Below are 27,053 nucleotides of genomic sequence, written 5' to 3'. Positions count from 1 at the left end.
CCCTAAGGTTAATGGCATATTGTGGGTGCTTCGTTTGCCAAAAGCAGCGGTTTCTTTATTTTTTAAAAATAACAACAATTTGATAAAAACCCGAGCACTTGATTGTGTAGAGTCTCAGATTTTACACTGAACGATTAAAAGTTGATGCTGAATAAAAACAATTGAAATTTCATGAATACTGCACTTTCATTCACTTGAAAAGGGAAGGGTATAAAAGCAGCAGTGTATTAAAATGAAGAAAAATTTAATAATTAAAAACCCGTTTGCGCACATGGCAGTACATATTGAATTAGGGAAGACTAGGCAATGTTAAAATCGTGGCAAGGAAATGTGTGTAGCAAGGTGAGGATTATAGTGGGGGTTGGGGTAAGATGGGACATGGTTTTATTCTTTTTTTCTTAAGACTCTTCGGTGATACATGAAGAACATTTGTTGAATTTTACTGCTGTATTATCATATTGTTTAAAACATGGTCAAGACATTTAGAAGTTGTGTGCGATAGGTGTCCCACCTTACACCACAGTACTATATGGTTATTGCTCATTCAAAGGTTTTCATATATTCCCTGTACCCCTCTGCACCGGTGACTAACGTGTCCATCCAGATTCTCATTGCTTCAGATGACGGGGCAACCAGGTAATAAACACGGTCGTAACATTTCACACAAAACGTTAACGATGGGTTAGGACTCTGTGGAATATTTTTGTTAATGTCATTATATTTTGGAAAACATTATACGGCACAGAAAAGAGAAAACTGATGTAACTTATTCATCCTTCAGTGGTTGTGCAATGACAGTCATTAAATAAGACACAGTGGTTGGTGAGACGGGATCTAGCCCAGATAGGTTAAGGGTTCAAGACTCGGTGCTGCTACTGTTGTGAGCATTTGTGTCTTTAGACAAGAACAACAGTTTTTCCAACCCAGTGGTTTAATATGGGTTCTCTAAATTGTCACCCATACAATTTGTCCGGCGCCATGGTATAGTGGTTAGCGCGCCTGCCTGTAACCCAGAGGTTATGGGTTCAAGGCTCCACGCTGCTACCGTTGTGGGCGTATGTGTTCTTGGGCAAGACACTTCACGGCAATTGCTCCAACCCAGTGGTCACTAATGGGTTGTCCAAATTATCAGCCATACATAAAAAAAATGAAAAAAATCCAAAAAAAATAATTACCCACAAAGTAACATACATGGTAACTCGTATGCTGGCACGAGGTGTAAAACCCGTGTGATAACGACTGTCGTTTTGCGGCTACGCGAGGATAAAGTAAGTTACATTCATTACATTCATTCAATAAGAAAAGATATGTGGTAACTCAAAATCAGGCACGAGGTGTATGAAACGAAACACCTTTGTTATAAAGACTATCGTTGCCTCAACCACAAGAGGATAAATAAGTTACATTCATAGCATGGTTGTCCCATGCCCCATATATTAAACCACATACTTTGTGTGACTTGAGATGATCAAAGAAAACGTCTTCAATTGCTTGAAAATAAATCATTCCTTTCAACTTAACCTCATGTTTATCTATAAAAGGGTTGTGTTAAGCAATATACAAAACTGTTTAAAACGTTTAAATACAAATAAATTATAAAAAAATAAAAATAAAAAAAAAATATTTTAAATAACCAAAAATTTAAAAAAACCTACAAAAATTCCTGTCAAATCCTCACCACTGTAATAACTCAAACTTTTCTTCATTCGATCAAACACGAACCATCTTTTCCTCCAAGTCTTTATACGACCGCCCATCTTTGTCATGTAACCTCTGTGGAAAAACAAATTTTAAAAACAATCAAAATCCACGAAAGGTATAGTTATCTGCTCATTCACATAAAAAATCATAATAATAGAAATACTGACTGTTAGCAAAACATCAAATAAATAAACGTAACTTGCGTTACCCCTGCAGACTGGGAAACGACAGTCGTTTATAACTTGGATATTCTGTTTTATACAATTCGTGCCCACTGAGTTACCACAGATGTAACTTTGTGAGTAACTTTTTGCTTTTATCATATATATATTGTATGGCTGATAATTTAGACAACCCATTAGTCACATTTGATTTGTTGTTGTATAGACAGACAGATGACACTATTTTTTTCAGTTTAAACTAGTGCTTATTATTACTAAAACAAAGTATTAATAAAATTTAGAGCAACACCACCGCCCTAAGTTAAGGTACCGCACAGTGCTGTAGAAATATGATGAAACCAACCTGCACGAAGTTGCATTGATTGACGTATGCCTACAAGCTGATGGGTTGTGACCACAAGACTCTATATGTTGGCGTAGATTAAAGTCGGACGCACGAACTGGGAGATACCGGGTCATTGGCCGAGCCTGTTGGGAAATGGAACAGTTTATCTACAGATGTCAAATACTGCAATAGACTTGACTATTTGCAAAATTGCAAAAATCTTTTTCTTGATGTCTTATGATATACTATTTAAATCAACAGTACAAAAATGTGCACCAAGTCTATAGCACTTCTTAAAATTATCAAATTTTGCATAAAATTGATATCATATCATAAGCATACAATAAAAGCATATAAATGCACATTCGTATACAATATAAACATCCTTTACTAAATTTTGTTTATAAAGTGTTTGGATACATCAGAACCCATAACCCTAGGACACTAACATTAAAAAAATAAACAGTGGGGTAATATAGGACACCTTTAGCCCATTATATTTAAATATCATGATCGTGTTTTAAACAATTACCATTGGTCTATGACTCTTTTTTTAATTCTTTAAAAGTTTTTTGTTTACTAGCAAATAGGATAAGAAAAAAATTAAAAAAGTGCTCCATCCTCCCCCACCCGACAATAAATTAAAAAATACTAAAATACAGCAACAACTTACCTGTCTTCGATCGCCATTACTTGATCGAAGCTTGACTTGCGTGATGTCATCGGCATCGGGAGAATTCGTTTCCATTTCATGATTTGGCCTTTCAGCAGTTTGCATCATAGGTAATCCCTTCTGTGGAAAAAAGGAAAACAAAATTATAAAAAAAATATATATATATATAATACTTTTAAAACATCTTTTGATATTTTTTTTTAAATTAAAAATAATTTTAAATTTTCAAAAAAAGGTAAATAAAATGTAAGACTTACCACTTCAGCTAACAACCTCTTCTTTTCAGCAGTTGCATCGGCAATAAGACGCTCCATTTCAAACAACCTTTCCATATCGTGGCTGGAATAAATATGTACTTAAATCCTGTGGATGATACAGACAGTAGAGTGCGGGAAAATGGGACACCTTTTCGTTCTATTTTCTCGTCCAATTTGGTAGTAAACAAAGAACATTCAAAGATTTATAAAAACGTATCCTCACGACTTCCATAGACCGCTGTTAATTGTTTAAAACACTTTGGATTTTATGAACTAAAGGTGTCCCATCCTCCCCAACCTTCTATATAGCTAATACTACCTTTCAGGGCTTTGGATTGACCAAGCAGATAAAGTGGTGTCCATACTATCCATTGAACTGATGCTAGTCGTGTCTTTCCACCTGAAATTAAAGCTATTACAAAGGAACTATATAATAGCACACATAACACAGATCATTAACTAACATATTGAAATGTTTGCGTAAGATAAATAATAAAATATCATTGTATTTACTTGTCACCCGATTGTGCCCTCGTGTGACCACTGTTGGAGTTCAAACGTTGGTAGCTAGGTGGCACAGAAGAGTTAAGTTTCTGACGGCTGTTAAGTAATGACGCTGTTACAGGACTGGGTGAGGTGTGAAGTGAACGGCTTTCACGGATTCGGTTCTGTAGCGCCACCATCTGGTCATCATCATCCTTTATTGAAAGTGGAGAGGAAGAATCTGAAAAAATATATTTTCAAAATAAATGAATTATGAAAATTACTGAATGGTAACGAAGTGGTTTTAAAAGTTTTTCAAAGCAACACAAATACTCATTGTAGGTTATAAGTAAAGTACAGGAAACCAATTTCCGAAAAATTAATTCTTTGTGAATATTATAGAGGATTTAAAAAATACAATAAACATTTAATAGTTTTTTAAACCACTGTGATAGATTGTTAGTAGCAAACACACAGTTAGGAAACACTGTGGTTAGAAGCGATAAAATAAACACCAATTGTGAGGACACAACAAATAAATGACATATGCAGACAATCAGACAGTACAGTGAACATTCCAGGGTGATAAATGAAAATAGGCGACAAACTTTAAAAAAATCAGGGTATTCAGGGTAGTTAAACACTCCCCATGTACACTGACTTTTTCAAAGCACGCAAACAGTGTCAATTTAAAAAGAGTCAAACTGGGGCTAAGAGCCAAAATTTCACTTTGATAAAACATGTTTGTTCTTATATTGATAATTCTATTAAAATGCTTTGTGCCCTGGGCAAGTTTTAGGGGAAAAATCTTAGATATCGTTGCAAAATATCTACAAATCGGACAACAGAGATCTGGATATGGGTTATGTACATAATGTCGCATAAACTTAATGCTGTAACTCGAATTTATCGCTTCAATCCTAGAGATTTACCCCCTAAAACTGATAAAATGACCTAAAAAATTAAAACTGATCTTGAGATGCTCGAATTTAACTTAAACTTATAAGTTCTTGGTTTTTGTCCAAACACAAAACAGAGTTTATATCCATGAGTGAAACATTGAAAACATGACGTGTGGTGTGTGAATGTGCAAAGCAATAAACTCTTGCGTGGGTGATGGTGTTAACCTTTTCTTAGTGTTTTACGCAGGGTGCTGTAGTGGGATGTGATCTTTTTGGAATTCGCTAAGTTCTTTGATCGAGGTCGAAAGGTTAAGACCGAGTCATCGTTGTAAGTTGCTCCTCCTGGGAATGGAAGAGAAAGAAAGAAACAAAGGAAAGAGTGGGGAAAAAGAGAGAGTGATAATCAAATACCACCAGAGTGGTGTTTTAATAACAAAAGTGGTCAGATACTAAACTTGTTACACATAAGTGGATTACAAATGATCAAATAAAGAAATAATTTAAATTTGAAGAAAATTATAGGAATTTTAAATGAAGAAGCTCACATGTAATAACTTGTTGACTGTTTTTATAACTGGACATTAGGTATTGGGATTAATAGGATATCAACAGTACTAGCACGCAACGTGTAAATTATTTACCAAGTTTTACTGGACTTTTGGTTGCTGATTTATCCTCAGATTGAATGGATGTATTTCTTGTATGAGATTCAGATTTCTATAATAAAAAACATAAGTATAAATATCACTACTCGGGTCGCTAGTGCTCCTAGAGACAAGATTTAACTAAAAGTGATTAAAAAAAAAACGGTATAAAACCCAATATTTTATTGTTTATGATAAGATCACATGTTCAGAATGTTAACACAACTCACAACAGCATTGGAAAACACGTCGGAATTTGAGAAATTGAACATCTTTGTTTCGAAGTTGGAGCTTCCAGTGCTGATCTGACGCTTGAAGATGTCCGGAGGTTGAAGATCAGATGTGGAGGATGGGATGCGACGATGGGATCGAGCTATTGATGCGGGAGTATCCAGGGATGGAGGGAATTCTCCAGTAAGTTGGTGGTACTTCCTCTCGAGGAGGGTCGTCTCTTCTCGTTGCTATGGGGTCAGGAAGTTAGTTGGTTTTTATATGAATGATAAGTATGATGTGACATGCTGTATAGAATAGGAGACCAAAGAAGCCACGTTACCGCTTCACACTTTTTATATGGTTGAGGTGACTGAGGTCCTATGGCAAGGCATGGAACCAAGGTTTTAGCCGATGGCCCATCATCCCTAGACACTTTCCTAGACACACTTCTATTCTCTTCTATGTTTTGGTAAGGTCCTATTGGCAAAACATGCTATGGGGCCTGGGATTTAGGCTAAAAATGACCCATCAGCCCTAGTCAGTTTCTGCTTTATTCTATATGGGTGAGGTCTTTGTCAAGGCCTTGGGATTTATGCCAGTAACCATATACACTCAATTACTATGGCAAATAACTGTTAATTTTCTCACCTCCTGCAATGAACCGATTGCAGAATCTCGTTCGTTGTTTAATCGTTGATTCTCAAGATTTTGTTGCTCCGTTAAATCCTGGAGTTGCTGATCCAGGGTGGACACTCGTGCCTGTCATAAAATTATAAATCATGAAAATTTATATTTTAATGAAGAAAAATAAATAATAAAAAGAATTATACAATGTATTATAATAAAATATAAAAATGAAATGTACAATGTATTAAAATAAAATCAGTTATTAAAACTAAAAATGAAAAATATGTCATGAAGATTGAAATAATTCATCCCACCTTTCTGTTTTCGATTTGCATTTCCAGTTTCTTTTTCCTCCTAATGAGTGACTTCTGCATCACTTCTTTCTCTTCATCCAAACGACTCAATGTTTCAAGCGAGTTAAACTCGGCATCCTCGAACCTTCGGGACTCTTGATCAAGCTCCTCCTGCTCCTGGGAAAGATTATTAATCATATGATGCAGGAGAGAATCAAGAGCGAGAGGTAAAATGCACAAAAGCAATGTTTCTAAAGGTTTTTTTTTTCAATTTGTTTTACCAAAGTGGATTTTATTAGAGTAACTTTTTAATTTTGTAATATGAGTATTTTAGTTTTTATTTGCGTTTCCAATTTAAGTTTTACATGTTTGTAAAATTTCAATTGCTACAGGTTTAAACTTAATAAAACAATAAAACATTTGGCTATACTTTACGCGATAATAAATTTATAAACAAAACTTAAAAATAAAATATTTGGAGAATTTTTCCAAAGATTTTTTTACCAAATACTTTTACTTTTTACCTTAATCAGCATTCCTTCAATAGAACCACGCATGCTTTCTGGGCATTTGTCCATTTGTTTTCTCGTCTCACTAACTTTCTTTTGAATATCAACGAGTTTCTTTTTTTCTTTGTCCACGATAGCTTGGTGCTGGAAAATAAAATCTGATAATGGAAATTCTAAACCTATTGCTAATTGATTCACTGCATTAAATAGTCATGAGGTGTTTACAAATAGACTTAATTATCAGCAAACATGTTTGAACAGAGTCACAGTGCTTTGGGATCCTCTGTTTAGGCAAATAATATGTACAAATATCATAAATTAATATCAAAACGTTTTTAATTTATTTGTATTAATCAGTTAAAATGTTGCAGCATACTATTGTGATGCAAAACACACTTTAATAAACCACACGTTCAACATTTAACAGTAATTCAAATTTTCCAATACTGCATTTTACAAATATTACTTCAACCAACATTAACAACAACCCCCCCCCCCCCCTTACCTTTTCCCTCTGTGTCATATATTCCTCCTCCAAGTTAATTATTTGATCTTTTAACTCCTCGCATGCTCGCTCATCCGAGACAAGATTCGATTTCTCTGAAGTCAGCTCCCCCTCAATCAATGCACGCTCCATGTCCAGCTAAATCAACAGCAAATTTTCAACTTAAAAAAACATTAAAAATTTCACAGCAGCATACATTGTTCACATTCACACTATCAGCTGCATTTAAAAATATTTGTACATTTTTTTACCATTTTAATTTTTTTCTGATTATAAAAATATTTTAGACTTCTTTCTGATCCTAAAATATTTCAACTGTTTTCCAATTTTAAAAAATATTTGAACATTTTTCTGATTAAAAAAAACATCCTAATGTATTTTCTGATTTATTAAAGAAGACTTTATTAAAGACCTTGAATTCTTTACAGATGTGTCACTTGTACACCAACCACCCACACAAATGTACACACACACACATATCAATTGTATGGAATGCCTCGCGTTGTCACCATACAAGGAAAGTGAGCAAACAGAAATATTGCGGTTTCGATCAGATAATATTCAAGTGGTAATGACGTAACACAGTGGTTGATAAATAACAGAAATGATTTGACAGGCACAATCCAATACAGATGGATATGGACAGTGGTGCAGCCAGGGAACGCTTTGGGTGTTATGACCCTTTCCTTTTAAAAAAATTATAAATTATAAAAACATATTAAATAAAATAACAATTTTTTTGAAACCCCCCTATTTTTTTGCTGCACCACCGGATATGGTTTACGTAATGTTAAGATGAAATAAATCAATGTGTTTACTTGGTTAACCCAAGAGACTAAGGGTAATAAGTATACACGTCATGTTCATGCTATCCTATTAACATTCAGAAGCCAATCTAATAGGTTAATAAAGGGCAACGTAAGGTCATATTGCATACCTCACTTGTGCATTCGCTGAGCTGCGTTTCCAATTCACTGATTCTGCGTTGAATGTCCTCGATGCGAGACAAACCTTCTTCTCGGAGTTTTTGAATCTCAACCACATCCGCCTAACAATGGTGTTTGTTCTCAACACACGACAATCAAAAACCAGTCAAGATCGGAAGATATCGATTACGACAGGTGCTTTGTGTTAGTACAGGGTGAATTGCTTTGTTAAATGAACAAAGCAGGAGATGTGAATGTAACAACACCATCTGTGGTGGCCTGACACCGTTTAAGAACAATTATGACATAAAATGAGACATTTCCACACACAGTTGTGATATTTAGCACACACAGCAAAATTTGACTGTTTTTTCAGATTTCCACTTACCACGGGAAGATGTCGCTCCTTATTTGCTCCTAAGATGTTTTCCTCTGCTCTTAAAGTCCGGTCAGCATCTTCACAAGCACGGAGAGTCCTCTGCGTCAGTTCATCGGAAGAACTTTCCACAGAGTTTGTAAAGACTCTTGAACCCGACAACGGTTGTTTCCAAATATCTCCTTCAAATGAAGCAAGACGACGATAAGTACATGGCTGCTTGGATGGCTGAGGTTCTGTCTCCAAAAAATTGAAAATATTTATAAAAGAAAGAACAGAACTGATGTACATTTAACACAAAAAAAGTTTTCCTACATTCTCTCAAACAACATTAATATGAACGTTTGATTTTGCAATTCTGTTAAATTTCTATAAAATAATTAATATATTTTTATTCTCAGTGGAATTTGAGATGTTTAATTAACGCAGGAGCATATTAACCCACAAGAGCTTATCATGATGTTCGATTTACAATAACATGATTGTGATATGCAATTTCTGGCACCTTATACACACAGGGGAATCACAAAGGGGCTTCTAATGATCAATATAGGACCTTGGTAGCCAGAAGATTGTTCATTTATTATTAATGTTGATTTTACAGGAATAAATTTAAACAACAACAAGCGGTGACAGCTACTACGTGTGCTGATAGCCATCATTTCATCAAATGATTATAAATAGTTAATGCCGTTAAATGATCAGTAGCCCATTATAAGAAAGCCTAATAAATTGTAAATGAGCCTGCTATATAGGAATTTTTCTGCTTTTCGCTTGTTGTAACTGTTGCGTTACATTTCCTGATGAAGTCTCGCCGTATGGCAGACGAAACGTTGGAAATACACTATACGTTTTTATACCAGATGAGCCACTGATATATTGTTTGTACTATGCCTGGTAGCAGAAGTAACAGAAGGAATTAAGAAGTTATAAAACACCTGATTTGGATTTATCTTCTGACTTTGGTTCATCTTTTTTCATAGTGTTGTCAATAAAATCAGCGCACATGTCAAGTATACATTGTAATCTCGCTTTTTCCTGGGCAAAGGATAGAATTTATTATTTTAGCTACTCATATTTGTAAAAAAAATGCATATTTGCAATCTGGCATTCTCTGTACAGGAGATAGAATTTATTATATCACACATTAGAATTTGTAATAAATAAACCAAATGCCATTTAAGGCTTTTGAGAAGCCTATTTGTTGTTACAAAAATACTACATTAAATAAAAAAAAATTATCCGTAGCATAATACTGATATATATATATATATTAATTCATTACAACAAATACATTACATATCTTAATGTTTTAAACCAAAACAAGATACACACCTCTCTTGATAGGTTTAAATAGCCAGATCAAATATATTATTTAATAAAGTACAAAATAGGCGTTTTTAAAATAATATAAGCGGCACTTAATATTCGAAATGAAAACAAGATTGATGAATGATTAATCCAATATTAATATTACACTCACATACAAGAATTTCAAAAATGTTTTAATACATAAATATATTAAACCCAGTGCAAATACTTTACATTTAAATTTAACATTTACATTTAAATTTAATAAAGTATTAGTCAGCGTACAATACAAAAAGGTCCAACGTTTATAAAAACGTATGCAACTATCATATTGTAATCCTAGTTTGAACCAAACTTCCCCAACCCTGCATACTTGTAAGTGATTTATTTTTGTTGCAATAGCAGCTCAATATTTTCAAGAATTTTAGAATAAATAATCATTTAGCGGCTCATCTGGTATAAAACAACGTAGTGTATTTCTGTTGATTTGGCTGCCAATGTATTGCAACAATACACGCAAGCCAACAACAGCTGACACTTTTTTATACCAAATGAGCCACTAAAAGAATGTTTACTTTAGTTTAAAGTATTAGAAATATCGAGCCATTATTGCAACAAAAGTAAATTTACAATATGACTTAAAGCAGAAGTAACAGAATATTTTCGAATAAATGAATTATCAACTCACCACAGCAGCAGCTTCTTGGTCTTTTTTCCTCTCTTTAACCGCATCGTCATGGATTTCTCTCAATTCATCTTCAATGCATTCAGAGTCCAATGAACTCAAAGATAAGTTGCTCCCACGACGGCGGGACCGCAGAGAAGTCACGGATACTGCAGATAGAACAAACTTTGGTTAGCATGCATAATGTAATAATTTTTGTAGCGCTAAAGTAAAGTAAATTTACTTAAACTCCTAAAAATTTTATTTCACTAACAATTATCCAGCAAATTATCATCAGGGCATTTGCTATTTAATAATTTAATTTGTTTATTTTTTTGAATAATTATGGTATTCTTATGAATGTGTTTTTAAAGAAACTTTTGACATTTACTTACAGGTTTTTTTTAAAGATCCATTTATTGTTCCTGGTAAAGTTGAAGAAGAAAAACTCCGAAGATGGTGGTTGGATGTGGATCCGAGGATCTCGCTTCTGTCGTCAAAGTATTATATTTACAAAAGATACAGCCTTCTTGTATGCTCCAAAAAATTGGAAACTTAGGCACAAAACTTGGGGTGGCAGGGTGGGCAGGCTAACCCTTGAAATTTCTGCACTGTATTTATCAGTAAACAATATGAACTTATAGATAAGACTTTTCACAGTGCAATGTCGCCAGTGTGTCTACCCATCCCTAACTGCCTGATTTTAAAAACGTTTGACGCTTATGCAAAGTAGAGATAAAGTTTAAAACGCAATAAATTAATGGGTTTTATTTTAACAGTAAATAACTGCAAAACATTTTGAATCTTTTATTACTGATATTTTAATGAATGAATGGAGAGTGACTTGGTTTAGGTAGAACATACTGTAATTTGTTTTATTGTAATAACAAGAAAATAGGTGGCATATTTGACATTTTATTTAATAATCAAAACAATGCTCACTTGGATGGAGAAGGACTTCTGGCTCGCAAACTGCTAGTGCTCGTGTTTCGAACTCTAGATCCTGTTGTTGATCTTGTGGTTACTCGACCCCGTCTGTCCTTGCTATGCTGCCCATTACCTTCATAATATTACCATTATACCAACACTGTTAAACTATATAACTTTGAAGTAATGGGCAAAATCTGAACTCCATTGTCAGGTTTGGGGCAATTGGCAACATTTTTCAACAACCACAAATTAGTAAATTTAATTTCATCAATTTGTTAAAAACCCATCTATATAGAGATTTAACCATGTTTTAAATTTTTTTTGTAAAATATTTTCCTAGGTTTTTTTATATTACAATACATAACATGAAAAACACTGGTATTCCACCTCTCTACAATTTATATAACTTTGTATTGTATACATTGTATTGCATTACATAAGATGACAAACATCTAACACTTTACCCACATAAATACATGTCATATACCTTTGTATACCTAACAACAAATAGCAATGATCAAAACCTGGGATTAATTTTCTTGGCATGGTGGGGCTGGATGGCGCACTCGACGATCGAGACTTTACTTTTCCTCTTCTAAGTGCCAACAGTTCTTGGTGTTTAAGTCGAAGTTGTTGAGTAGCAAGAGCAATCGCCGATTTAGAGGAAGCAGCTCTCGGCAAAATGGGTTTCGAATTAGGTTGTGGTGCAAGGTTGTCATAGGGGCCAGTGCAGTTTATCTAGATTGAGTTTGATTGCTCATAAACTATGTTTGTACGGTAGGAGATATTATTTATGAAATTGACATACTTGATTATAGTCTCGACTTGAAAGAGTTGTGCTGTGCGATAGTGATGATGTGGACCTGAACAGGTGAATATACTTTTACTTGACTATTGACTTAACACACTTGGTGTATAAACTATAGTCAGAACAGATTCTTACGTGGTTAAAGTGATAGATGTAGGGAATTTTCCAGGTTTCTGTACTTTCTTTGGCAAGTCTGGACTGTGTGTTGCAATTCCACCATAGGAAGACTGAAATTATAATAAAAAAAACATGAAAGTAACATTCTACCACCAAATCGTAACACAAAACTTAAACTTACAATATTAATTTGCGGGATATTGCAGTTTGAAGAGGTGTTGGTGACAGGTGCATTAAAACTACTGTGGTTGGTCCATCCTTTCACTTGGCTTTGTTTGTGTTCAGGATTAAAGTGGAGGTCACTTGTTTTATTGCCACTATGCATACCATGGTTTATTGGCCCATTTGTTGAACTGGCTGGAGAAATTAGGTCGTCTTCCACGTTCAGTTCTCTGTCAGTGAACGAACCACACACGTCTGCTACCCGAGTTTCAACCAGCGAACTTTGGAGCAAAATTGGCGAAAAACTTGAGTTACTTGACACAGTTTTACTGCTAAGTCGATCCGGACTGATGAAGTTCACTTCGTTCTTGTTCGATAAACTTTGTTTTGGTAAGTGACCAAGCTTTGGTGGTAACGGTGGCTTTTGTGCGTCGTAATCCATAGAGTGGTTTACGAACCAAGTGTCGTTATTAGACGTCATGTTTAATGGAAAGTCAAAATAATGACTGAAGTCATTTTCATCTACGCCTGGAAAAAGACAAAGTAAATATTGTGCATACAGGTGTTTAATGTACAGTTTATATAGTGTAAATAAGTGACACAAAATACCTTCATTGTTGATTGCAGGCTTTCGTTGAGCACCATTCACTGCATTCACTTGGTTTCCTCTTTCACTAAACGGTTTAAAATTGCAGTAATTTGCGCTACTTGTATCCACTCTGTATAACAACAATAAACGGCTATCAATAACAACAAACAACACAAAAACAACAAAGAATAAAAACTGCCATACAAGTAAAGGCGTTATCTGCCCTCAGGCAAACCAATTATCTTCAACTCACGCTGCTAAGCCTAACCACTAAATTCGGCTAAAATATTGTTACGCCACATCAAACTTTTCTCTACTAGTTATTAATCTAAATTAAATTCATAATTTCATACCACACATGAGACTCTAGCAATGTTTAAATAAGAACGACTGCCATCTGTTTTGTTTTTATACTTAAGATAAAAGCAACTACGCTCGCCGGTAACGAACTCTTCGACCTTCGCTTTTACACGGCAGGAAATGCTGAAGTGAGATCGACAGCTATAAGGAAACCGTCGCGCCGCGAGAAGCAGCGAAGAAGTGTAGATCAAATCAGTCTGCGTTAGTAACTAGGTGGAGAGAATCGTCTATCACTATCTAGACTTGCTATCGATCAAATACAACTCAAAAGAAACTCGTCACTAAATTGGTTTACGATTCGTTTTCGTCAAGCGCTGTAGTTTTATTTTACATTTACATAGTTAGAATTCTAGACCGCGCGTTTGCGCCGGAAAACAAAATGTAGTCGTAAATCGAAAGTGAGAAAAGCTGTTCTTTGACAACTAAGTGCGATCAGCTGTTGGCTGCCACTTAGCACCGCTTGTGCAAAAATTGAGGACTATAAAGATACTTTTTGCATGTACTATAGTGCATATACGGTACTACGTAATAGCCTACTAACTTTGACGAAACCCAACGAAAACTCCTACGTCATGGCAATATTATCGCATGAAAACGCATGTTGTGTTACATTCGTGTGCACAAAACCAGAGGTATTCTGTTGGAAACCATTTTCGCGCGGAAAGTTTAGTTTGACAACAAAAGGTGTCAAATCACAACATCCTTTCGATGACGAAAAACTCTGGTTAATAAAATTACGGTACGCTTTTTGGGTACGAATGGAAATGATAATTTCATTACATGTTACAGGTTTTGCGTCAATAACATAAAAAACGCGTTGTTTAATCTTCGAAAACGATAGCAAATGTCATAATATTTCAAAAACAAGGGGTTGGGAATAAACAGAAAAACGACGGTCGTTAAAACACGCTATGGATAAAAAATGTGGGAAAGACCGTCAGTTAAAAAGCGTGGGTGTTGAACCCAAAAGAATATAAATCATAAACATTTTGGATGGGCAAAAGCCTGTAATTTGATACAGTAGGGTGGGGAAAGATGGGACACCTTTGGCACTAAATATCCAAATATCCTGATCGTATTTTAAACAATTAATAACAACGGTCTATGGAAGTCGTAAGAATACGATTATATAGTTATTTCAATTTTCTTTGTTTACTAGCAGTTGGGACGAGATTATAGAATGAAACGCTGTCCCATCTTTCTTCATCCTACTATATGTATAATCATATTTTTAAGCCAGAAAGTAAGTACTAACCGTTTGCTTTCAATATTACTTGTAGGAAAGTGGTTTTCTTCGTTCGTCGGAGAATCTGGTGTACATAGTATCAACGAACTTCGTCTTGAATTCAGGGATTTCCCCACTTTCTCAATCGTTAGCAATAAATTATCAAGGTCGTCCTCTATCGCCCTCACGAGGCCGTTATTTTCATTACCATTCATCCGCACGGTCTCGCCTTTCATTGTGAAAGTGCAGAACAATACAGCCGCAACCCACAACCCTACTAAAAATATCTGAAAAAGAATTTTTGTCGAAAACACACATAATTAACGATGCTATGTGATTTTTATGGACGACATGAAATAACACATGTTTATATACGGACTCTGGTTCTGATAACATTAAACATTAAATATATTGAGCCTTAACAAAAAAACTGATTTTTGGCACACTTATAAAACTTAACCGAACCTGTTGCACTCTGGGGCATCAGACCTCATCACTGCATTTTAAAGACTTCTCACGCGAATAGAAGCGCCTAGCTCGGTTAGCACTCAATCATTACAGTCAGAAGCAGCAACTGCATACAACCCATGGGACTTCTATTCTCTCGTGCGTATCAAATATTTATGCGAAACCAAACAATTTGATCAGCGCATTGGCAACGAGAGCGTGCAGAACAAATCTGTTATTTGCCGCTTACATTTTCACATAAGGTCTCGCTAGACTGGGAGAGAATGTCATAGGTCTGGATATTTTATCTTGGTTTCAATTTTATCGACTTCTGCTTAGTGTGCGGTGTATAGACGTTGATTCAAAAGAACTCCTTAAATATTTGCTTCCATATGAACTGATATTTGATGCTCTATTCCTTGTATTGTATTCTTAATATTGCAGACGGCTACCCCTGCACCTTCCACGAAACCCCACTTTGCGCAAATATTATATAGTCAACAGATAATGTAAGCGCTAAACCTACATCGAATATTCTGTGCAAATGTTTTCGAAAAACACGAGCGAAAAGTTCATTGTTTTTCAAGGGCGATCAGATTACTTGAACGCTTCAGCTACATCCATATCAACAATCGCTATGCATTTAAAACATGTCAAGTAATTAAGAACGTGGTAATCCTCGCAGTACAGGCTTAGCGCAACTAATAACTACTAACCCTTGAAACGTATTTGCAACAACACACTTTAAGCACATCTACGAAATTACTTCGCAGCACCAACTAAATGACGACAACAAAACCCTCGGGAATAATTGTGATAATGCCAGCTATGTATACTGTCTGTCTCGCCAAATTAAATGCGGCATCTTAACCCGGTTTTTACACAACCTAACTGCCGTTCAGCAACACATTAAGAGCGTAGCGAATTGTACGAACTGGTCCAATCTGTCCAGTTTGCATCGCAGAGCAGCGTAGTTGACGTCAAGACTGATTATCACCAACAATGGCCACACACGCAAGCGGGACAAAGGAAATGAGCCTGAGGCAGTCCCAGGGTTACAACACTTGCTGTGTTTTCTTTCCTTGTCGGCTTTATATTAGCACGATGAGTTGAAAACAAAGTAAACAACAAATTGATTAACATTCCCCGCAAATTTTACGTAAAAGTGTTTATACAATGACGCGCAAAGAGAAAAAAAATAAAGGTCCAGTTTACATGGGTACGTGGTATATAGGGCATGATGGAAAACCTATAAATGCTACTTCTAGAAAATTCGCGTTTTCCGAGATTAGGAACCTGCTATTGACCCACGTCTTCATGCAACAATAGTAGCCTTTGTTAAGCACAGAGTGTGGCGCGTTTGTTTCGACTTGTTTTTCGTCGAAGATTTGATCAGCAGCAACGTGGTTTGACGTCATAGCTTATAGATCAAGGCACCCCGGCATTTCGGTAACGAGGCGCAAAAACAAACTCAGTCTGATTTATTATACGACTACTACAGGCAGTGACCTGTTCGACCCTGATAACCTGTATCATGTAATAACAATACCACCTGTGCTAGAATCCTAAAGCAAACAAATCGGCTCAATCTTTCTAATCACTGAACCAGGCATAAGAAGACACTCGCCCGTTTGAGTGTTGCCATAATATTCCACTTTCAACGTCGCGAATCAACACGCAGTACTACTTCACGGCCCCAAATTAGTCATGACGTCATGAGATACCCGCTGCGGTTCACCATGTGTCGTTATTACACGCTCGATTTCATCTCAACGGCGCATCTGAAGAAGTCTTTCAGAGTATCGTAAGACATTTGGCATATCCAACTCATAAATGCTGAATAACCCAACTGGTAGGGCAGGAAATTACGAAACTTGTTATGTGGCAAAACGGAAAGGAACTCGTATCAAGTATCGAAACTCACTGATGCGATTTATCCCAAAGTAACGTCACAATCCTAATCATTGTTTTAGAATCATGTGTTTCTGCAATCATGTTCATTATACAACAATAGCGTAATAGCATATGTATTGGTATTAGTTATGCTTAATTAACGCTGAAGTCGTGTTATTATTTCGCGTTAGCTCCGCAGCGACGTCTAGCGAACACTCCTGAATGCCAGAAGCTCCAACTGGTCCTTGCTGCGTACAGACATTTGGACAGCTTACGATCACATTCGCACAATCTTCTCCCAACATCGAATCCACCAACTAAATACAATATAAATTATAATTTTGGGAAATTTAGTTAAGATGGGATATCATTAGTACCAAATATTAATATATTTTAATGCTCTTCTAGAGTTCCTGGACTACGGTTATAGATTCATTTAAAACATTCTTTGTTTATTACCAAATAGAACGAGAAAATATAGAATGAAAGCATGTCCCATTTCACTCCACGCTACTATATAAAAGCAATAGACATACCGCAAGTAGACGTTCTGTTCTGACAAACTGTAACGTATGAGGTGATGAATGATTTGACCGCTGGCGCGACAACCAATTGAATTCTAGATAACGCAGCTCCATAACAGCGGTCGTGGGATCGACAGCATCTAAAACAACAATGTTTGTATCGTTGAAAAACTACAAGTAAAAGGTAAGTACAAATATGTTACATTTGTGATGGTTACCAAGGATGTCCATTTGTAGTAAACCAAGAATATTTAGAGAAATATAACTGGGGACCCGTAACTTTAAAAGCGCGCTGTTGTTAAAAAAAAACGAACTGGAAATGTGGGCTTCAGCTGCTAACGGTATACCGCATCTTACCCTACAGAACTATATATATCAACTGTACATTTGTAGCTATTTTGTTCATATGTCAAATTACCTGTCTGTTGCGTCTACCGGTTGCCCCGACCCTTTATAGCCACACCAGCACCCATAGCGCCCATACTCAGCCGCTATAGTAGCGGAAGTGTACGAAGTATATGACCAACCGTAGTAGCATGATATTTGGAAGCCTAAGTTGTATACAGCAACGCCGCGAGATATTTTGATGCCCCGATGGTGTTCGTTTTTCAGCACGTAAGTTCGGTTAAAAGAAACTGATGTGCGATTGTAAAACTGAAAATCAAACTATCAATTAGTTAAGTAAATATTCAAGTAAAAACGAAACCAAAATAGAGTGGAACAGAAATTAATTAGACCTTAGTTTGGTGCTAAAATCGCCGATTTTTGCTAGCCATATATATTTATGATTTAGTACAGCCTATATATAGATTTAATACAGCCTATACATGCATAAAGTTAACCGAATTTAATAAAGTTGTGTTGTGCCGGTTTTAAACTTAACGGCGAACAAGCAGAAACATATAACAAACGTACAGTAGGCTACTATATTAGTAATCTACCTACTTTATCAGTCGAATTTACTTCCTTAACTTTACTGACGTGGTGATCTTCAAATATACTGAAAACTGTGTTAGCATTCGCTTGACTTAAACCAACTATTAAGATAAGCAGTACAGCAAACTCTAAAACATGACCCATTTTCTACAATGTCTGTTGCGAAAGAATGCCAAATCTGTGCTTTCACCTATAGTTTTATAAGTATCTGCATTCGACAATTTCCGGGTCATTGGCTATTGAAATTTCCGACAGCAATATTACCAATCCTTTGCTTTCGATAACCTTAAGTATGCTTCGCTTAATGGTTTTGGTTTCGAAATAATAGATTCGTTTATGAGCTATTTTTATTCACCAAGTCAGAGAGGTTTTCTTGCGAATGTTAATTTTGATTTTTAACAGTTCTTCGTTTGCCCAAATGCAAAACCGCTACAGTAGTTCCCAGCTGCATGAATACACTTGCTAATCTTCTTGTCGCATTCGCACAATGCTAAACTCAATCCGCTCCCATCTAAAATTACAGTCGGTGGTCAGTAACGTGATGGTGAAATTTGACTCAAAGTAAACACTTACAGCAAGCCGTTGATTTTTGATGGCACGACATCTTGTATTTGTGAAAATAGATTTGCACCGACGAGTAATTTGGTGCCCACTTTTTCGTAGCAGCGTTGAAGCAAAGATCGTGCGATTTGCAGCAGCTACAATATATTGTTAATGCCTTGTAAGAGCATATTTACACAGTAGGGTGAGGAAAAGAAGGGCCACCTTCTCATTCTATTTTCTTGTCCCATTTGATTGTTAACAAAAACACTCAAAGAATTATAAAACCGTATCTTCACGACTTCTATAGACCGATGTTAATTATTTAAAGCACGGTCCAGGTATTTAGGTATGTGCTAAAGGTGTCCCGTCTTTCCCCACCCTACTTTATTCATATTGGCACATTGTTTCTTTCTTTCTTTAGACATACGTTCCTACTACTTTAAAATATCATATTACATTTTCTGTATACGTAGCTATAGTATGGATAATAACCGCTGTCAAGAAACTATTAAACCTATTGACCTGTCAATTCCATCAACCGGTGTTCCTTTACCACCGACGCCACACCAGCAACCATATTTCCCATATTTCGCAGCGACCAAGAGGACATTCCACAAATTCCACTTTTTTCCTTGGTAACACATTATTTGCTTCGCCAGATTTAAAGACGTTGCGGTTCTAAAGTAACATAGTTTGTTAGTAATATTGGAATTTTAGTATTAATTCAACAATATGATATACTAACGTGGAATATTTGATGCTGTCATAAAGTTCATTCGAACCAGCTGGCTCAATAGTTTCCAACATTTCCTCCAACTCGTCTTTGCTGAACATCTTGTCCATGTTGCGCTGACAAGATGTAAAAACTAGGTTAGAACATAATATTAATTAATCTATCTCTTCATAAACGATAGAGAATATCATCATACTATTGAAACAGCGAAGAAAAGAGAATTAATAACAGAAAAACGACAGTAGGCTATGATTAAAAAGATGTGGAAAAAAGCATCTGTTAAAAAGCGTGGCTGTTGAACTTTAATAAAAAAATTATAGTCGGTTACTTTTGTCCATAGTGTTTTAACGACTGTCTTTTTGCAGTTAATTTCTTTTTTAAATACAATTTGATCTTCGCTATCGTTTTAAAGAGAAAAATAAAAAAATTATTATTATCGCATTCAGAACTTAGTTCTTACCCCAGGTACGTCAGGAAATATTCCAAGGCTGACTTTTCGACTTTCTGCGCTGGTTAATACGAATGAGCAGACAAGGCAGAGAAACGCAGGAGTTAGGAAAGACATTCTACGAAACCAAACGAATACAACTGGTTAACTATGCGGTGATAAAAACGATATAAAGCTTCATTAAGCTTCAGCGGTATTTTAAATTACAGTATACGGAAACGGGTCAGTCGGCGTATTGGAATAACAATATTCTTCTACAGTCGGCCTGTGTTGGCGTATTACTGATGGCTGTTTACGCAAAAAACAATGCGCTTATTTTGACAGGCAAGATTTTGTATTAGCCATTTGTTTAGGGCTTAGGCGTTAAAGTATGATACACTGGCAAAGAGTCGCTATAAAACGGGTGTTCTATTTTATACGCCGGTGGCGGCTTAGGAGCATTTTTTACAAAAAGGATGACAATTTGTGATCAAAGACACAACTGTGTTTCGAGCAATTTCGTAGCTTGGCCAGGTAAAAAAAAAACATAATGGTACCAGTCCCAAAACAACATGCAATGCTCTTGAAAAAATAAGCATTCAATTTCCTAAAGTTTGCCCAACCCTTGTGCTACGAAACCGCACATTACAAATAAAACTAATATAAACTTAAAGCTGAAGTTTCAAACAACACTACAATACAATACATTGAATGTAATTTATTTTTAATGGTCACAATTATTACAAAAAGCAATCCAATTACTACAGGTGTACAAGAAACAGCAAGAACGAAAAGAAACATTAAGAATGGGATTAAAGTTTTGTTACTGTCTACAAGTTGAACTATTATATGACGTTTGGCTTTCACTTCAGTTGCAAGTTGTAGTTTGAAGTCCTGAAGCGACACTTTGCAAATTTTGTTGAAAAACTTTGAGAGTGTATCGTTTAATCAACTTCTTCCATTCTCGATGCATCATCATCTCCATCGCCCTCTAATGGTGGCATGTCATCGATTTCCTCGGCAGCTGTCGTCTCTTCACCATCAACTTCATCAATGCCTGGAAAAAAGAAAGTTTAAAATTTGATTTTTAATGCTGTTTCCACATTCACAAGCAAACAAGTCGCATGTTGGTGCAACAGCAGTCATGTCAGTGTTCTGTTTCATTCAGCTGCACTGTGGGTGAATATTGATTATGCTGTTTCTACATGGCTGACAACTTTTAACCTATTCTGTAAACGGGGGTTGGAGCCAGTGCAATCTATATTTTTCTGGTCTACCTGTACTAGCATCAGGGAATTGAGAGCATTATTTCTAATCTTTATCTTTCGGTGTATATTTACTATAACCAACTACTAGCATCAGGAAATTGAGTCCACTCACCCAAACCAAGTTTGATCATTCTATGAATACGAGTGGCGTGTGTTGATGGATCTTCCAAGGAGAATCCCGAAGCAAGCAGGGAGGTTTCGTACAACAGCATGACGAGATCTTTCACAGATCTGGAAATTTATTAGTTTTGTTTTAATTATCAAAATTGTAGAAATATAGAAAAATAAGTGCAAATTTAAAAAAAAAATTGTAGTAAAATGAGAATCAATCAGCAAATTTTCCACAAAATATTTTAAACATAAAAAAGCCAAAAGTCAGGAAAAAGGTACACACTTGTCATTCTTATCAGCTTCAGCTTTTTGTCGGAGTTGTTCCATAATAGAATGGTCTGGGTTGATTTCTAAATGTTTCTTCGCTGCCATGTAGCCCATGGTTGATGTATCGCGAAGTGCTTGAGCCTTCATGATCCTCTCCATGTTTGCTGACCAACCATATTGTGATGTCACAATACAGCAAGGGGATTGTACAAGACGGTTCGAAACAACAACCTTTTAAAATAAGCGAGTTTTAGTAAAATAACTAAAGGAAAAAAAGTTAAATGGGTTTATAGGTCTGCAAAACCTATTTTAACACACATAACAACCTGTTAAAACAATTTTTAACACTGATTTAAATCTTTTGTGCTTTTTCACTCAAAACAGAGATTAAGAGTAGAATTCTATATATTTATTAACCTTTTCCACTTTCTTGTCAAGAATTTCCTTGACGACTTTGCAAAGATTTTCGAACTTTGCTTTTGCTTCTTCGAACTTCTTCTTGTCATCTTCATCTTCAGGAAGTTCAAGACCTTCCTTTGTGATCGAAACCAAGTTCTTGCCATCGAATTCCTGAGTAAAATTAAAACTTGGTAACTTTTGAATTTAAGAGGTTATTGGTATATCTTAAATAGTCAACAAAGAGCTGAATGTATTAGGATTCCTATGCTATATTGGTGGTCTTTACAAACCTATGCATTCCACAATGTTACCCAAGCTGATATTGGTACTATCAAAATTTTAAAACCCTTTTTATTAAAGAATGCATTTTATATACTCTTACACTACCACATAATAATAAATTTAATTGACTGCTCAGACATCCAAGGAAGGAACGTTAAACCATCATTAATGAGAGTTAGCTTAATATACAGCAAGTTTTACCTTCCTGTATATTAAGTTTATCTCGGTCTGGTGGAAACTGCGAATGTTGGAATACATCATCATAGCAGCATTTAAAAGATAAAGGAAAACCGTAAACCAATATAATTACCATTAGTAGTAATTCTTACCTTAAGTTGTTGTACACAGTATTCATCAATTGGTTCAACCATATAAAGGACTTCGAACCCACGTTTCGTAACTCTTTCAACAAAAGCAGAGTTAGAAACCTGGTCTCTTGATTCACCAGTGATATAATAAATATCCTTCTGGTTTTCCTTCATACGAGTGACGTAATTTTCCAACGATGTCATCTCGTCACCTAGGTAACAGCGCAGGTTTAAATTTGGCAGTCACATTTTTCAAGAAAACCATTGTCCCAAGTGGTGTATAGTTACTACTCAAGACTTGCTTTGTTAAAAGACTTCCTTTGTTTGTTAAAGATTTTGCATTATTTTAACACCTACTACTTCAAACATTACAGAAACATCACTGTTTGAATTGTTCTTAAGATTTTCCAAAAGTGTTGGGAAAAAAGACATATTTAAGACAACTGTTTTGAAATTGTTGAATTAAACTTCACTACACACATTTCATATTTGTTTTAGCTTACCTGATTGTGATGAGTGATATTGAAGGAACCCGGCCAACTTCTTTCGGTTTTGTGAATCTTCGTGGATTCCAAGCTTAAGGTTCTTCCCGAATTGCTCGTAGAACTTCTTGTATTGCTCTTTGTCCTCGGCAATCTCACCAATCAACTCCACGCACTTCTTCACGATGTTCTTCCTGATCACCTTGAGGATCTTGGATTGTTGGAGAGTTTCACGAGAGATGTTCAAGGGAAGATCTTCACTGTCGACCACTCCTTTAACGAAGTCTGCAAAGTTGAGATAGAAATGTTATAAAAAAAATTACTATTTTTTATTTTATATGGGTGGTGTCAGGGCTTGACATGCTATGGGATCTGGGATTAAAGCCAGAGTTCACCCAATAACCTATTTAATTATTGTATATTTTAAACTGCTCAGACATCCAAGGAAGGAACGTTAAACCATCATTAATGAGAGTTGGCTTAATATACAGCAAGTTTTACCTTCCTGTATATTAAGTTTATCTCGGTCTGGTGGAAACTGCGAATGTTGGAATACATCATCATAGCAGCAAAAAGCAAACACCTAACCCTATAAACACAATCCTAAACTTACTCAAGTATTCTGGGATAAGATCCTCACAGTTGTCCATGATGAAAACTCTCCTTACGTACAACTTAATATTATTCTTCATTTTTCGGTTCTCGAATAAATCGAATGGAGCACGCTTTGGTACGAACAACAAGGCTCGGAACTCTAGTTGACCTTCCACTGAGAAATGCTGAGAAAAAGATTTAGTTAAAAGCAGATAATATATTTGAAAAACTAGTGCTCAATGTTTGACAGCGAAAGCAGCCGTAGAACATTAAAACCAGCTATTTACAATTTGAAATAGAACACCAAATTTTATTGCCCAGCCCTTACCTTCACAGCAAGATGATCTTCCCAATCATTTGATAAACTTTTATAGAACTCCCCATATTCATCTTGGGAGATATCATCAGGGTTTCGTGTCCACAATGGTTTAGTTTTGTTCAACTCTTCAAGTTCGGTGTATTTTTCCTGAATGGCAAAGAATTTTGTATTGAAATTTAATATTATGTTAATCATAAACATTATCCAAAACCTCTCAACAAAATGTGTGTACCAGTCGTTTAAAAGAAGTAGTGGCTTCGAACAGATTTTAACAATTATGTGGACACTAGTGAAGAATCATCCAGTACGTTACAGATTAGGCTGGTGATGAGTGTTAAGAGGTTGTTAGTTATGGGCAGGGGATGGTGATAAGTTGGTAGTAAGGGTTATTAGCAGGTTGGTGGTAAGCAGATAACATGGAATAGATTGTTCACCATCACCATATTGAACATTACAAAGTTAATACTTGTGCAGCAAGGGACATCTCATTTTACCTTGATCTTCTTTGTCTTCTTCTTGTCATCCTTTGCTTCCTCACCTTCTTCATCAAGATCTTCTACTTTAGGTTTGTCGTCATCTTCCTGGAAGATCAAGTAATTGTTTAGAAGAAATTACAAAATTAAGGTAAACAGAACCAATGATGTTAATTAACTGCTCAGACATCCAAGGAAGGAACATTAAACCATCATTAATGAGAGTTAGCTTAATATACAGCAAGTTTTACCTTCCTGTATATTAAGTTTATCTCGGTCTGGTGGAAACTGCGAATGTTGGAATACATCATCATAGCAGCAAAAAACATTGACAAAATTTTCAACACGTTTATATTCAGGCTTCCCCGGCAAGAATCTTGCGAACTGACGCTTTGGCATTCCATTGAGGAAAAGCAGAAATGTTGCTATAAAATATACCTTTTGTTCTTCGGTTTCAGCAGTTTCTTCTTTTTTCTCTTCTTCATCTTCCTCATCATCACTGATTTCCTTTTCTCTCTCTTTCTCCACATGAAGTGAGATGGGATACCCGATGAACTGACTGTGCTTCTTCACGATGTCCTTGATCTTCTTTTCCTCCAAGTACTCCCGTTGATCTTCCTGAAAAAGGAGGAAAATGTTGAAAATCTTACTAAATTTCATTTTTTTCAAAAAAAGGTTCTTTTTAAATTTAGACTTCTATTGTGTGTATAAAGACCCTTTTAACGATGTGCAAAATATTTAAAAACTCACCTTAAGATGAAGAACAATCTTTGTTCCACGGGTTAAAGTATCTCCATCCATGGAAGCAACGGTGAAAGAACCACCAGCAGAGGATTCCCATGCATATGCTTCATCATCGTTATGCTTGGAAACCACTCGCACTTTGTCAGCGACCAAGAAAGCAGAGTAGAAACCAACACCAAATTGACCAATCATGGAAATGTCAGCTCCAGACTGCAAAAAATGGTATTTTTATTTGGAAAATGTAGTTTTAGCACCAGAATGCCAAAACAGGGTATTTTTATTCAAATATAATTTAAGACTCTGGTTCCAAAAATGATATTTTTAGGTTTTAAGTAAATGAAACTAAGTTAGTTTTCGGTTACAATGTTTGTTAAAACACACCTGAAGAGCCTCCATGAATGCTTTGGTACCAGATTTTGCGATTGTACCAAGGTTGTTAATTAGGTCAGATTTTGTCATTCCCACACCAGTGTCAATAAGTGTAAGGGTGTAATCGTCTTTGTTTGGGATAATTTCAATTTTCAATTCCTTGCCACTGTCAAGTTTGCTGGGATCTGTCAAGCTTTCATATCGGATCTTGTCCAAGGCCTGTATAGAAAACAAATATTAGGTTCGGCGTTTCAAAAGTGGAAGTCCGCTAGGATGTAGTTGACATAGCAGACCTGCACCAAATATAAAGGACCATTTAAGGTTACCTAAAACAAGATCACAGATTTCCAAATGGTTATGTAACTATTAGACTGCTCAGACATCCAAGGAAGGAACGTTAAACCATCATTAATAAGAGTTGGCTTAATATACAGCAAGTTTTACTTTCCTGTATATTAAGTTTATCTCGGTCTGGTGGAAACTGCGAATGTTGGAATACATCATCATAGCAGCATTTTTTAAATGAAACAATTTTTTTTATTAACTAGTAACATTAGCTAGACTTATTGTACAATCGATACCCTCCACAAATAAATTAAAAAACTTAGTTCACTTACATCTGATGCATTAGAAATCAATTCTCGAAGAAAGATTTCTTTGTTGCTGTAGAAAGTGTTGATGATCAAGCTCATCAACTGTGCAATCTCTGCCTGGAAAGCGAAGACTTCCCCAGAGTCCTCTTGAACTTCGTGTTCCTGTTCCATTCTTTTGGTGTTAAATTGACTAAATTTGAATTAAACGAAAAACCTAAAGAGGTACGCAAATCTGAGATATAAACAGCCAACTTAGTTAAGTATAATAAAAACTAGGCAACATATTAACGTAAATTGGCCGACTTTAAATTTAAACTGACTGCCCAACGTAAAATGTCAACCACACTCTCCAACGTCGAACCACGTTTGAATGAATGCACGTGTTCTCGTTTTAAGTTCCCTCTCTTTTTTTTCTCACACGATAAGCCGGAAAGTTCTGTATTCATCCGCGCTCAATTACTATCACTTTTTTATGAAACAAAGAAGCGTTAAATTTCTCTTGGCACTAATTTTACTCATGTCTAATATTATACCATTTACATATATGTTACCTATTTTT

The 27,053-nt window shown here is 35.7% G+C and overlaps 4 protein-coding genes and 1 non-coding gene across 9 annotated transcripts; all 5 read right to left on the bottom strand.

Moving 5' to 3' along the window:
- Nucleotides 1–19: 19 nt before the first annotated feature.
- LOC149739037 (pleckstrin homology-like domain family B member 2) lies at nucleotides 20–15,085 on the bottom strand. 4 transcript variants are annotated; one of them, XM_089874654.1, is made up of 27 exons: nucleotides 14,813–15,085; nucleotides 13,218–13,327; nucleotides 12,628–13,136; nucleotides 12,465–12,556; nucleotides 12,330–12,384; nucleotides 12,046–12,259; nucleotides 11,534–11,651; nucleotides 10,987–11,081; nucleotides 10,616–10,761; nucleotides 9,553–9,654; nucleotides 8,629–8,856; nucleotides 8,252–8,362; nucleotides 7,315–7,452; nucleotides 6,825–6,953; nucleotides 6,322–6,477; nucleotides 6,029–6,139; nucleotides 5,398–5,628; nucleotides 5,165–5,240; nucleotides 4,749–4,865; nucleotides 3,652–3,862; nucleotides 3,458–3,538; nucleotides 3,139–3,220; nucleotides 2,882–3,001; nucleotides 2,227–2,351; nucleotides 1,679–1,773; nucleotides 1,450–1,532; nucleotides 20–690 (listed from the first exon to the last, which is right to left on the bottom strand). In XM_089874654.1, the coding sequence occupies exons 1-27, from the start codon at nucleotides 15,016–15,018 to the stop codon at nucleotides 541–543; spliced, it is 3,891 nt and encodes a 1,296-aa protein (XP_089730780.1). In that variant the 5' UTR covers nucleotides 15,019–15,085; the 3' UTR covers nucleotides 20–540. The 4 variants fall into 4 exon arrangements, with proteins under 4 accessions (XP_089730780.1, XP_089730781.1, XP_089730783.1 ...); XM_089874655.1 differs by having other exon boundaries at nucleotides 8,629–8,852; nucleotides 9,555–9,654; XM_089874657.1 differs by lacking the exon at nucleotides 4,749–4,865.
- Nucleotides 15,086–17,190: 2,105 nt separating this feature from the next.
- On the bottom strand, nucleotides 17,191–18,859 carry LOC149739036 (phospholipase A2 OS2-like). Of its 2 annotated transcripts, none has more exons than XM_089874672.1 (4): nucleotides 18,592–18,859; nucleotides 18,065–18,312; nucleotides 17,659–17,786; nucleotides 17,191–17,439 (listed from the first exon to the last, which is right to left on the bottom strand). In XM_089874672.1, exons 1-4 carry the CDS (start codon nucleotides 18,724–18,726, stop codon nucleotides 17,300–17,302), a joined length of 651 nt encoding a protein of 216 aa, XP_089730798.1. In that variant the 5' UTR covers nucleotides 18,727–18,859; the 3' UTR covers nucleotides 17,191–17,299. The 2 variants fall into 2 exon arrangements, with proteins under 2 accessions (XP_089730798.1, XP_089730799.1); XM_089874673.1 differs by having other exon boundaries at nucleotides 18,065–18,300; nucleotides 18,592–18,845.
- A 52-nt stretch (nucleotides 18,860–18,911) lies between these two features.
- LOC149739035 (basic phospholipase A2 KBf-VA-like) lies at nucleotides 18,912–20,526 on the bottom strand. Its single transcript, XM_089874675.1, has 5 exons — nucleotides 20,319–20,526; nucleotides 19,871–19,974; nucleotides 19,648–19,803; nucleotides 19,156–19,280; nucleotides 18,912–19,093 (listed from the first exon to the last, which is right to left on the bottom strand). The coding sequence occupies exons 1-5, from the start codon at nucleotides 20,421–20,423 to the stop codon at nucleotides 18,978–18,980; spliced, it is 606 nt and encodes a 201-aa protein (XP_089730801.1). The 5' UTR covers nucleotides 20,424–20,526; the 3' UTR covers nucleotides 18,912–18,977.
- A 462-nt stretch (nucleotides 20,527–20,988) lies between these two features.
- LOC149739033 (heat shock protein HSP 90-alpha-like) lies at nucleotides 20,989–26,768 on the bottom strand. Its single transcript, XM_089874661.1, has 13 exons — nucleotides 26,519–26,768; nucleotides 25,914–26,120; nucleotides 25,539–25,742; nucleotides 25,227–25,406; nucleotides 24,810–24,896; nucleotides 24,325–24,462; nucleotides 24,016–24,181; nucleotides 23,424–23,687; nucleotides 22,942–23,132; nucleotides 22,349–22,501; nucleotides 21,948–22,162; nucleotides 21,666–21,784; nucleotides 20,989–21,342 (listed from the first exon to the last, which is right to left on the bottom strand). The coding sequence occupies exons 1-13, from the start codon at nucleotides 26,663–26,665 to the stop codon at nucleotides 21,230–21,232; spliced, it is 2,184 nt and encodes a 727-aa protein (XP_089730787.1). The 5' UTR covers nucleotides 26,666–26,768; the 3' UTR covers nucleotides 20,989–21,229.
- LOC149739034 (small nucleolar RNA SNORD14) lies at nucleotides 24,967–25,107 on the bottom strand. The gene has a single exon (XR_016384724.1). It is a non-coding gene; the product is annotated as a small nucleolar RNA SNORD14 (small nucleolar RNA).
- Nucleotides 26,769–27,053: the final 285 nt, after the last annotated feature.

Source organism: Ciona robusta, chromosome 3 (genome assembly GCF_009617815.1).
Source record: "Ciona robusta chromosome 3, ASM961781v2".
NCBI lineage: Eukaryota > Metazoa > Chordata > Ascidiacea > Phlebobranchia > Cionidae > Ciona > Ciona robusta.
The sequence above is the reverse complement of the archived record's forward strand: the minus strand, read 5'-3'. Positions and strand labels throughout refer to the sequence as shown.

Excerpts from the sequence above, each read along its gene's own strand:
- LOC149739037 (XM_089874654.1), bottom strand. The coding sequence starts at position 15,018 with ATGAAAGGCGAGACCGTGCGGATGAATGGTAATGAAAATAACGGCCTC. Across the intron at positions 12,260-12,329 it reads CAAGTCGAGACTATAATCAA|ATAAACTGCACTGGCCCCTA; the intron begins GTATGTCAATTT and ends AACTCAATCTAG. Across the intron at positions 5,241-5,397 it reads ACGTGTTTTCCAATGCTGTT|AAATCTGAATCTCATACAAG; the intron begins GTGAGTTGTGTT and ends TTTTTATTATAG.
- LOC149739036 (XM_089874672.1), bottom strand. The coding sequence starts at position 18,726 with ATGGGTCATGTTTTAGAGTTTGCTGTACTGCTTATCTTAATAGTTGGT. Across the intron at positions 18,313-18,591 it reads AAGTAAATTCGACTGATAAA|TTTGATTTTCAGTTTTACAA; the intron begins GTAGGTAGATTA and ends ACTAATTGATAG. Across the intron at positions 17,787-18,064 it reads CCGGTAGACGCAACAGACAG|ATGCTGTCGATCCCACGACC; the intron begins GTAATTTGACAT and ends TTGTTGTTTTAG.
- LOC149739035 (XM_089874675.1), bottom strand. The coding sequence starts at position 20,423 with ATGTCTTTCCTAACTCCTGCGTTTCTCTGCCTTGTCTGCTCATTCGTA. Across the intron at positions 19,804-19,870 it reads GACAGCATCAAATATTCCAC|AACCGCAACGTCTTTAAATC; the intron begins GTTAGTATATCA and ends ATGTTACTTTAG. Across the intron at positions 19,281-19,647 it reads CCGGTTGATGGAATTGACAG|CTGCTGCAAATCGCACGATC; the intron begins GTCAATAGGTTT and ends AATATATTGTAG.
- LOC149739033 (XM_089874661.1), bottom strand. The coding sequence starts at position 26,665 with ATGGAACAGGAACACGAAGTTCAAGAGGACTCTGGGGAAGTCTTCGCT. Across the intron at positions 25,407-25,538 it reads AGATTGTTCTTCATCTTAAG|GAAGATCAACGGGAGTACTT; the intron begins GTGAGTTTTTAA and ends CTCCTTTTTCAG. Across the intron at positions 24,182-24,324 it reads AAGATCATCTTGCTGTGAAG|CATTTCTCAGTGGAAGGTCA; the intron begins GTAAGGGCTGGG and ends TCTTTTTCTCAG.